At 36.8% G+C, this 10,748-nt stretch overlaps 1 protein-coding gene across 1 annotated transcript in view; it reads left to right on the forward strand.

Annotated features, from left to right (window-relative positions):
* LOC125241422 (inactive ubiquitin carboxyl-terminal hydrolase MINDY-4B) overlaps positions 1-9,060 on the forward strand; it is a 48,436-nt gene extending 39,376 nt beyond the window's left edge. Inside the window, exons 7-10 of the mRNA XM_048149903.1 lie at positions 6,009-6,146; positions 6,579-6,658; positions 7,042-7,179; positions 8,249-9,060. Of these exons, the coding sequence (XP_048005860.1) occupies positions 6,009-6,146; positions 6,579-6,658; positions 7,042-7,179; positions 8,249-8,312 (420 nt within the window). The 3' untranslated portion in view covers positions 8,313-9,060. The remainder of the gene's footprint in view (positions 1-6,008; positions 6,147-6,578; positions 6,659-7,041; positions 7,180-8,248) is intronic.
* The last annotated feature ends 1,688 nt before the right edge of the window (positions 9,061-10,748 follow it).

The raw sequence follows: 10,748 nt of genomic DNA on the forward strand, positions 1-10,748 counted from the left end.
GCTACCGGTAAGCGCTATCATAAAAGTGTACTTTCACGAATGGCAAAGATGGTGAAACGCCTAGTTTGTTTCGTAGGTATGACCAAGTGTCCCTTTCTTGCTAGGAGAGGGATAAGATAGCACTTTAGTGTCAAAAACCAATTGTTAATAAACTTACATGATGAACTAGCTCTGCAGAATGCCCCCACAAACATTGTGCCGCGGTAGGCGGGGCCGGGTTATAAAATTATACCATTTGCAAATGGTGGTCAGTCTGCTTAGTTGGGTTCTGGTACTCTCGAAGCAGAAAAAGAGGAGTTGACTTATTACGGGCAGCTGCAGTATCATAATGCCCGGGCAATGTGATAAAAAATGGCGTTCAGGCAAACTTGTTAAACTTATTATCAAATTGCCCAACAATCATGTAGCAGTATCATAATGCCCCGGGCAATGTGATAAAAAAATGGCGTTCAGGCAAACTTGTTAAACTTATTATCAAATTGCCCAAAAATCACGTAGCGGTATCATAATGCCCGGGCAATGTGATAAAAAATGGCGTTCCGGCAAACTTGTTAAACTTATTATCACACTGCCCAACAATCACGTAGCAGTATCATAATGCCCGGGCAATGTGATAAAAAATGGCGTTCCGGCAAACTTGTTAAACTTATTATCACATTGCCCAACAATCACGTAGCATTATCATAATGACCGGGCAATTGCCCAACAATCACGTAGCATTATCATAATGACCGGGCAATGTGATAAAAAATGGCGTCTAGACAATGATTAATCACTTTGCCCAATATGGCTAGGCATTAGATAGGCAGGGAGGGTAGATGGCGCACGAGTCATGTAAACAATGAGCTCCGTGTTTATATTCGACGAAATAGTCTATTTTACGTAAATCTCGAAAAAATCTAACTTGTTGTGTTGGAAACAATTACTGTGAACTGTGAAAGTGTTATCTCAAGACAATGTAGTTTTTAAGTGATATAATTTATGCTTCTGCTCGGTGCATGTTTATGAACTAACTTTGACAAATTATCAAGTGTTCTGCTTATTGACAGTTTATAGAAATAATTTAAAAAACAGTATTTTAATCCAGTGAAGAATATTTGGCATAAAAATTATAAATACTGTATGTGACCAGTGACTGTTTAAAATTTCAAACGTGAACATAAACAATAACTAGTTAAACGAGTACTTTGGTGCGCCATCTGTGGGTTATTTGCTGAACTACCGAACGAAGCTCTTATCTACGCCATATTTATTGCTGTTTACGCCATCTCTAAGGATCTAACTGAACTATATAATAAGCACACAGACATCTGAATCAAACCAAGTGTAAGCAAATTTCGTATTCTACGTCACTGTGGCCGTGGCTAAGCGGACTTAGTACCTGACTATAATACGCAGCAATCTCAAGTGAACCGGGTTCAAATCCCCGACGGTGTGGACTTTTTGTATTCTAGTATTTTATTTAAAATAAAATTAAAATGTCTTCAAAAACCGACATACATTACTGTGCCAAATGTACAAAGGAAATCAAATCGAAGGATTATTTAAAATGTAATCAGTGTGGAAGTTACTATGACGTAACATGCACTACAAATGTCAGTCTTAAGCTCTTCGACTTAATGTCTAAGTTAGGTAAACAGGCTTGGAAATGCCATCAGTGCCGTAAAAATAGTCCAACTGCTACAAAGGGTCAACAAAAAACTACTGCTGGCAGCAGTAGGATACGCTCGCCGGTAAAAACGCGACGGAAAGCTAAAGTAGTAAAACGCAGCCCTTCTCCGGAAATGTCTCACAAATCTGATACTGACTCAAACTTTGACTCCCAAGAGCATGACGATACCGTTCACAGTCTTCCGGATATATCAACAACAGATGACGTACAAGTAATAGAGCTGAAAACTCAGGTCTCAAATTTATCCGTGCAGCTAGCCAGCGCGCACGAAGAAATAGACCGTTTAAATTGTACTATCTCAGAAATGTCAAAAGATCTAGAGGAGAAACTGAAAAAAATAAATGCATACAAACAAATTTTGGGAGAAAAAGGAACACCTAAAACCAAGTCAACCAAGAAAAAGAACGCAAATAAACTTACAACAGACACCTTATTCAGCTGCACTAATCAGGAAATCATAACCCGTGCTCCCATCATGCAAGCAGATAGTTTACGACTAAATGACTCTTTAAATAATTCCACTGCTGATCTCAAGATGTCGACTGTCACGAGCTTTGAAAAAGAAAATTCAATTAATCCAGAATGTGAAATAGATACACCCGACAAGGAAAGCGATCAAGAACTCCTGGACAGTTCTACTGTCACGGAGGATTCGCATTTTGCCGAAATCAAAAAACATAGAGTACTGATTTTTTCGGATGAAAAATGCGTATTTTTACGAAGATATCTACAAAACCATCTCGGAGATACACACATCGTTACTTCTATTGTAAAACCAGGTGCATCAACAGATAAACTGTTAGAATCTTGTGTAAATATGTGTAGAGACTTCACAAAGTATGACTATGTCATTATATTAAGTGGCCAAAATGATAAAAGCCTCATGAAATTACAGGCAACTCTATATAATTGTATGGACCGATTATCTCACACTAACCTTTTACTTACCGATGTATTTCTTAGTAAAAATCTTAATGTCCCTATAATCAGCGAAATGTATAAGTTGTTATGCGATGAATATAGGCAGTGGTCTTATTTTATAAGTCCTTATGACGGCACTTCATTTACTTTTAGAACCAGGAAACGAAATCTAAGCTTAGCATTGTTAAATCGGATACTTAGTCTTAACTATAAGTATGAGTATTACAGCTACAATGATACTGAAGTAAAACTGGAAGACGAAAATGTTAAGGAAAAACCAATTGACGTCCGTAACGAATGTGATTTTTTTCGATCCTAACGATTGCACCTTTTCAATTTTTCACCAAAATGTTCAGGGCCTAAAGTCTAAAATTGGTGAAATAGAAATTTTAACAGACTCTATAAATATGGATGTTCTTTGTTGTTCTGAAACATTTCTAAAAAAAAATGAGGTAGACTCTCTTCAAATTAACGATTACAAGATGTGTTCGCAATTTTGTAGAAGCAAAATGACTCGAGGTGGAGTGTGCATTTACATAAAAAAATCCATAAACTGTATAAACCTTGAATGGATCTCTGCACTGTCCAAAGAGTTGCATTTTGAATCATGCGGTGTTTTAATTCCTGATCTTAACTGTATAGTGGTATGTATTTACAGAAGCCCTGATAGCGATATAACTTTTTTCTTTGAAAGTTTAGAAGTCCTGCTTGATAAATTGACACAGCGTTCTCGTAACTTTAAGCGCAAAATAATTTTGGCAGGTGACTTCAATATAAACTTGTTAAGTAACGATACAGCAAAGCATTCTTTCATTTCTTGTTTAACCAAGTATAACTTTAAAGCCAAAATTATAGACCCGACAAGAATTACGAACACGTCTCAAACGTGCATTGACAATTTAATTTCAAATTTTCGACAATGCGCAGCTAAAGTGTTAAATTTGGGTATATCTGACCACACAGGACAAATAATGACTTTTCCTACATCTCTTGGTTTTAAACAGAAACATTGGTTCGTTAAAAGTAGAAACGTTAATAAGTATATCGAAATTTTTATTAAGTACATTTCACAGACAAATTTTTCTGAGGTTTTCGAAAAATCGGACTCCAATAGTGCTTATCAGACATTTATAGACTTGTATAAGTTAATATTTGACTTAACAATACCTCTTGAAACCGTTCGTAAGACGTTCAAGAGTAACCCAAACTGGAAAACAAGAGGTATTGTGAAGGCATCTAAAACTAAACGCAAACTGCATTTGTTAACTCAAAGATCCAAAAATATTCAAAACTTGATTAAGTATAAGGCTTATTGTAAACTGTATAAAAAAGTTGTACGACGTGCAAAAATGATTGCGAATGATAAATTTATTCAGAACAGTGAAAATAAATCTAAAGCCTCTTGGGCACTGATTAAACAACATACTTCCTCTTTCGTAAACCCTTTGAAGACAATGATAGAAAAGATAACGGATGATGGAATTACTATATCAAATCCCTCGATGATAGCCAAAACTTTTAACCATTTTTTTCTAAATAAGAATTCGAGTAATGCTTCCATAGATCAATATAAATCTGTATCTCAAACTGTCTGTAAAAGCATTTTCCTAAACCCGGTTGACAGAAATGAACTGCAAAACATTGTAAAATCACTAAGCAATAAAAAAAGCGTTGGTTATGACTCAATTCCAGTGCAAGTAATTAAAGCAAGCGTAGATTTTATTTTAGATCCGTTGATACACATTTTGAACCTAACTCTTGAGACTGGAATTTTTCCTGAAGATTTAAAAAAAGCGCTAATTAAACCTTTATATAAAAAAGGCGAAAAGGATCAAATTAGTAATTATAGACCAATTGCTCTGCTTCCAACTTTTTCGAAAATCTTCGAAAAAGTTATTTACAATAGGTTACTTAGCTTTATAGAAGTAAATAAAATACTTAATCCAAATCAATTCGGATTTCAGAAGGGAAAATCTACTTCACTGGCAACATTCAAAATTTTTATGAACATATGGGATGAGATTAATAACAAGAGACCATGTTTTGCTCTTCTATTGGATTTATCAAAAGCCTTTGATTGCGTGGTACACAATACTGTTTTAAGTCAACTAGAAAATTTAGGAATACGAGGTAACGCATTAAAACTTTTCAAAACATACCTATGTAACCGGAAGCAAGCGACGGTTATCGAATCGTTTAATGATTTAACAAAGTCCATAGAGCAAGAGCAATCTGATTATGAAATTGTCAACGTAGGAGTTCCGCAGGGAAGTGTGTTAGGCCCACTTATTTTTCTAATTTATATAAATGAATTACCCAAAATTGTCAATGAATTATGCGTTCTATTTGCTGATGACGCTACGCTTTTATTTTCAGGATCGCTAACAGACGAGCACTTCGAACAAAGTATTAATAACACTTTAGGAACTGTAGTTCAATGGCTTGAAACATTAAACTTATATGTAAATTTAAACAAAACAAAAATTATTCAGTTTCGAAATTACAAAACCACACCGATGTCTATCGCCGTAAGACAAGGAGCAGTGGCAATAGAACAGGTTGACAGTGCTAAATTTCTAGGAATTACAATAGATTCTCATCTCAATTGGAAATCTCACATAGCAGATTTAAATTGTAAAATTGCAAAAGCAGCTTATGCCTTATCCATACTCTCTGAAACATGTTCAGAGATTGTAGTAAAGAGTGCATACTACGGAAATGTTTACTCGCATCTCACGTATGGTATCATTTATTGGGGTGATTCTGCTGATGTCTTGACTACTTTCAGATTGCAAAAAAGATGCTTACGAAACATGTTTCACTTACACAAACGTCACTCAGTCAGAAATGTTTTCAGGAAAAATCAGATATTGACTTTAACTGGAATCTACATACTTGAGCTATGCCTTTTGTAAAGCGCAACGGACAGTATTTCACAAAGATGTCCACAATCAATGAAAACTTGCGCACACAATACAAATATAACTATCGTGTTCCAAAGACTAACAATAAAGTAATGGAAAAAAGTGCTTATATTTCAGCAATAAAAGTTTTTAACAAATTGCCAATTGAAATAAAGTCAGCTGACGACAAACAATTTAAAAGTGTTCTCAAAAAGTGGCTTATTGGTAGAGTATTCTACAGCATGAAAGAGTTTGATGCTTACGACAATAGTGCATGCATGTATTAATTAGTTATAGTTTAGTGTAAGGAAATTATATTGTACGTCCGTGATGGATAAACTGTTGGTTCTCAAATTGTAGTATTGTAAATATCTTTGTACACAGTTATACAATAAATCATATCTTATCTTATCTTATCATTATTCATAATGCCCGGGCATTATACATAATGCCCTTATTAATCACTTGGTCCATAACATATATATTATTAGTGGTGCAATTATTGATTTCAGGCCATGCCACAGTTCGGAGTATTGTCACGTAGTCCAGTCGGTCTTTTAGTATTCTATGGAAGCGAAGACAATGCTAAAAATAATGCTAACCAGCAGCATCCAGGATCTAGGCTTAAAACACCAGCTATGCCTATTTGGGTTAGCATGAATGCTAAACTAAGTACTCGTAGTTTAAGTCATCTATAAGTAATTAAGTATTTAACAGATACTTACATGATTTAATTGTTAAGATACAAATAGCACGTACTTATTCCAAATAGTACATTACGATACTAGCGCAATACAATACCTCTTTAAATACGAGCTGATACGATAAATACGATCTTTTCGTTGCCATAGTATGTTATACTGGCAACAAGTCCTGGAACAGATTAATGCAACTTTGATCCTTCTAGTTGGGAATTAAAATCCCGTTTACGAAAAAAATGTGAAAAAAATAACAATGTCACGTGCTGAGTGTCTTGCATTGGTCTTGCACAAAACAACTTCTGACTGCAAAAATCATCCGTCTTTCATTTCATACAGAAGTTCTAAATGTTTTAAATGTAACTTAATGAACTACCATTTCAGGTTACAAGTTGTTCGGGACATTATGGCGTGATGTTTAATACGAATCGTGAATTGTTAAGGAATTATCATGCAGAACGAAGGTTCGTAACTTTTATACATGCATGAAATGTATGCATTATGCAAGCTCATAACGCCTAAGCGAACGCGTAAAAATATGCTAGTCTTAAACGGTTCCTGCATAACAACTCATAGAGCCACAAGTTTTAATATGAGTCTGCGATTTATTTTGAATCGTAACCACTATTCCCGAACAAGATGGTTATTAATAACCTGTCATTTATGTAATATGTATACCTACATAAATGCATGCTGCAGTGTCACAATTTCGTTTTCTTTCAGCCCCTTTTGCCAAGAGTGGCACTGAAACTTGAGTAGTTCATGTGCTCTGCCTACCCCTTTATGGGATACAGGCGTGATTTTATGTATGTATGTATGTATGTATGTGTACATAAATGCATTTCAGATTTGATGTCCACTATTACACTTCGGGTGGCTGCCATGTCCTGTTGAACGTCGATACGCGCGCTCATGATGACTCAGCGGGGCCTATGAGGAACGATGACATTAGCGCCACGCCTCTCGAAAAACTCATTCATACAAAGTAATATTTTTTGCTCTTTTTGTCCATCCGCCACAAGTTACCACTTCTAATAATGAGCCTTTGGGCTCATAGCACGGTAGCGTGATACAGCTTCGTGCATTGCTGTAAGTGCACAAGGGACGCACTGACTACATCGCGCTTCCGTGCAACAACAAATATTATAAATGGGAAAGTGTGTGTGTCTGTTTGTTTGTCCGTCTTTCACGGCAAAACGGAGCGACGAATTTTGAGTAGGTAATATCTTTGAGTAGGTAAACCAGATCGATATAAACACTGTGTGATAGATATATTTGACATCAAAGTCGGAGTTAGCGTAAGTGCCATGCCAGGTTATCTAAATGGCCGTCAAACACAGATCCTAAACTTTATTTTTTACAAATAACAGTGGCTAGACTATGTCCAGATATTCTGCTTTGTGGATCACGTGTAGTTGAAGTTCGCACTGTACAATTTTTTTTCGCAATCGTATCGTCTTGTACGCAATTTGTGAATTTTCTAGTAGCATTTGTCCGAAATCGTAATTGGTACTCGAGAGGATTAATTAAATACTGTCTAAACAATGCTTTACGTCGAGTTTCTAGGACTAAATGCGTACTTTATTATGTGACTTATTAAGCCAATGTCTTGTTATAAGAAAAAAATATAATAGCAAATAAATACGGCTACTAAAAGTTGTCTTCATACTTAACGATACAGTTTTTAAGACTATACCTACCAAATAGTCGAAATTAGCCTCCATCGCAATGTAAGCGGGTCAACATAAAAAATGTTCACATTTAAATCATATTTTTTATGGAATTTCGTGGAAAACTGCACGGTCGTGTAGATCATAGACCATTAAGTTTATCAACACCATCTACGGTTAAAGGATGAAAGAGCTTACACGCTATCTGGACATATATGGCACTATAGTAAATGATGTTAAATATGGAAGATTTACAATTGTCCCGTAGTTACTATTACCCCGACTGACCTTAATTACTTACTTAAGCAAAGGCTATATTATTAATTTATTATTCAGTAGGTACCTACTACTTACATACATACTGACTTCTTTTGTCAATCACAGGTGGCAAGATGCAAAAATAACCTGGACGGGTCCAGGGCCTCATGTCAGCGATTCCCCAATATGAACATCATCAAGTTAATACACGCGTAGGTAGTTGTAGATGTAGAATTTAAGAATTAGAAAGTGAAATTAGTTAATTAGTCCTGTTGTTCTGATATCATTACTGCTGTCATCCGTAATCGAGGTCTTACCATCTTCGCCTGAGTAGGTAGGTATGTATATTTAATTGTATACATATATATGTAAGGAATAAGTTTAGTTCGCTTTACCAATATAATTAACACAATGTTAGTTGATGTTAGTGAACTAATCCGAATATACTGAATTCAATGTAACTTCTTCACTTCACTGCGTAGTCTCAGTTAAATTGGTTGGATGAGTAGGTAGTAGATTCTACAAAATTTGGATAAGTAGGCACTCGGAGTAAATTTTAGTAGGTATAATATTGGTAATGTAAAAAATTGGCTAAGGCTGCAACCAGCCTAAGCAAGGTGGCAATCGCTTGCACTATGACAACGTAAAGCTTTGTATTTCTCGATTATTATTCGACAGTGAAAATGAAAATGAAAATGAAATATTTATTTTTCAAGTAGGCATATTACAATGCGCATATGAACGTCAAATAAAGCTACGCCAGCTCTAACCCTACGCCTCAGCCTCGAGAAGATTTCAGCGCAAGTGTCAGCGTAATCGATTAGCAGGTTGACTAAGCAGTTTGTTGTTGAATTTACTCGTAGGTCAGTATTTTAATGTAGTTAATGCTTTTATGTAGCGAACTCATACGATTGTATGTTAGAAATATTAAAAGTGCTTTAAATAAATACATAAACAAACAAAGAACGTTTTTTTATTTCCTATAAAACTCGCCTTTATTAGTAAGTAAGCTACTACGGGTGCAAAGAAATCGGACCACCCCAGCATTTTTACATTTTTTTCCATTACTGTAAAAAGTGTAAGTCCTACCTCAAAAAATTTAATACCACGTGATAGGTAATTTTCTGCCCTATCAAATGACACCAACAGTTTGTGGTGGGGGTGAATATTGGGTAAAATGTGGGCGGGGAAATCACCCCCCTCCAATTTTCTCTTTGACGCTTGCCCTAATTGAGCACTTGCCATTGGTCATAAAACCCGTAATTACCATTGTTTATGCATCCTCCGTAATTGATACGTCTTCCTGAACACTGGTCTCATCAAATTGACCTGAAAAACTGAAAAAAAAAGGTCAAGCAGTTGCCCTGTTGCAAAGTGGGCTTAGTCAGCGTGAAGTGGCTCGCTAACTGAATTTATGGAAGTCTTCAGGTCAACGTGTGTGTCACGAGATTTCAAAAGGACCATAGGCTCTCCAGAAGACCCGAAACAGGCAAAACTCGCTGTACTTCAGAGAGAGATGACCCATTTATCGTTGTTACCTCTCTAAGAAATTGTCGACTGAACGCTGTTCAGGTCCAGCAAAAGCTTTAAGAGACCAGCACTGTTTATGTCAGCCAATGGACTGTTAGAAGACGACTAAAAGAAAAGAAATTGACAGCACACAGACCTGCAAATGGCCGAAAACTCCCCACAGACCACCGAATTGCACGACGCGTCTTCGCTCAGGAACATGAAGGTTGGACGCTCCAGCAATGGAGGACCGTACTTTGTTCCGACGAGTGCAGGATAACTTTATTCGGTAATGATGGACGGGCACAAGTCTACCGAAGGCCTGGAGAGCTGTTTTCTCAATGCTGAATCGAGGAACTTGTTGTCTATGGTGGAGGATCAATAATGGTCTGGGGAGGCATTTCCTTGGAAGCGAAGACGGACATTGTTTTTATCACAGGGCCAGGTACCATGCCGAATCCGGGTGGTTTGACTGCTCGTCGGTACATTGAGGAAGTCCTGGATGAACACGTGGTCCCATTCGCGGGTTACATCAGCGACAAGTTTATCCTGATGCAAGATAACGCTCGACCTCATACGGCCCGGTACTAAGGAGTACCTGGAGGAGGTCGGCATAGGGGTTATGGATTGTCCATCACGAAGTCCAGACCTGAACCAGTTCGAACACCTATGGGACAAACTGAAAAGAAGAGTCCAGGCCAGATTTCCCGCCCCTGAAACCTTAGTGGAGCTGCGGTATGCAATTGAAGAAGAATGGGCGGGCTTCCCTCAAGAAGTCGTGGTAAAATTGATAAGGTCGATGAAAAACCGCATGATTGCTTATCATAGGGCTAGAGGAGGCAATACACATTACTGAAAAGCTGAAAATTGTTTTAATTTTTCCTGATTTTCCTTGGAACCACAATTTTCCCGTTAGGCATACGGTTTACTCCATGTACGCATTTTTAGGGCAGCAACGTTCGAAGCCCTGAAAAACTGAAAGTGTTGGACGGAAACTTTTGAAAAGCATATGAATTTGTAGAGGTAAACCTTAGGTTTCATTTGGTATATAACAAATCGCGATCTTGCTTACAGTTTTTACAGAAATTGAAGAAATGTTAAAAATGCAGGGGTGGTC

This window comes from Leguminivora glycinivorella, chromosome Z, assembly GCF_023078275.1.
Source record: "Leguminivora glycinivorella isolate SPB_JAAS2020 chromosome Z, LegGlyc_1.1, whole genome shotgun sequence".
NCBI classification, from domain to species: Eukaryota; Metazoa; Arthropoda; class Insecta; order Lepidoptera; family Tortricidae; genus Leguminivora; species Leguminivora glycinivorella.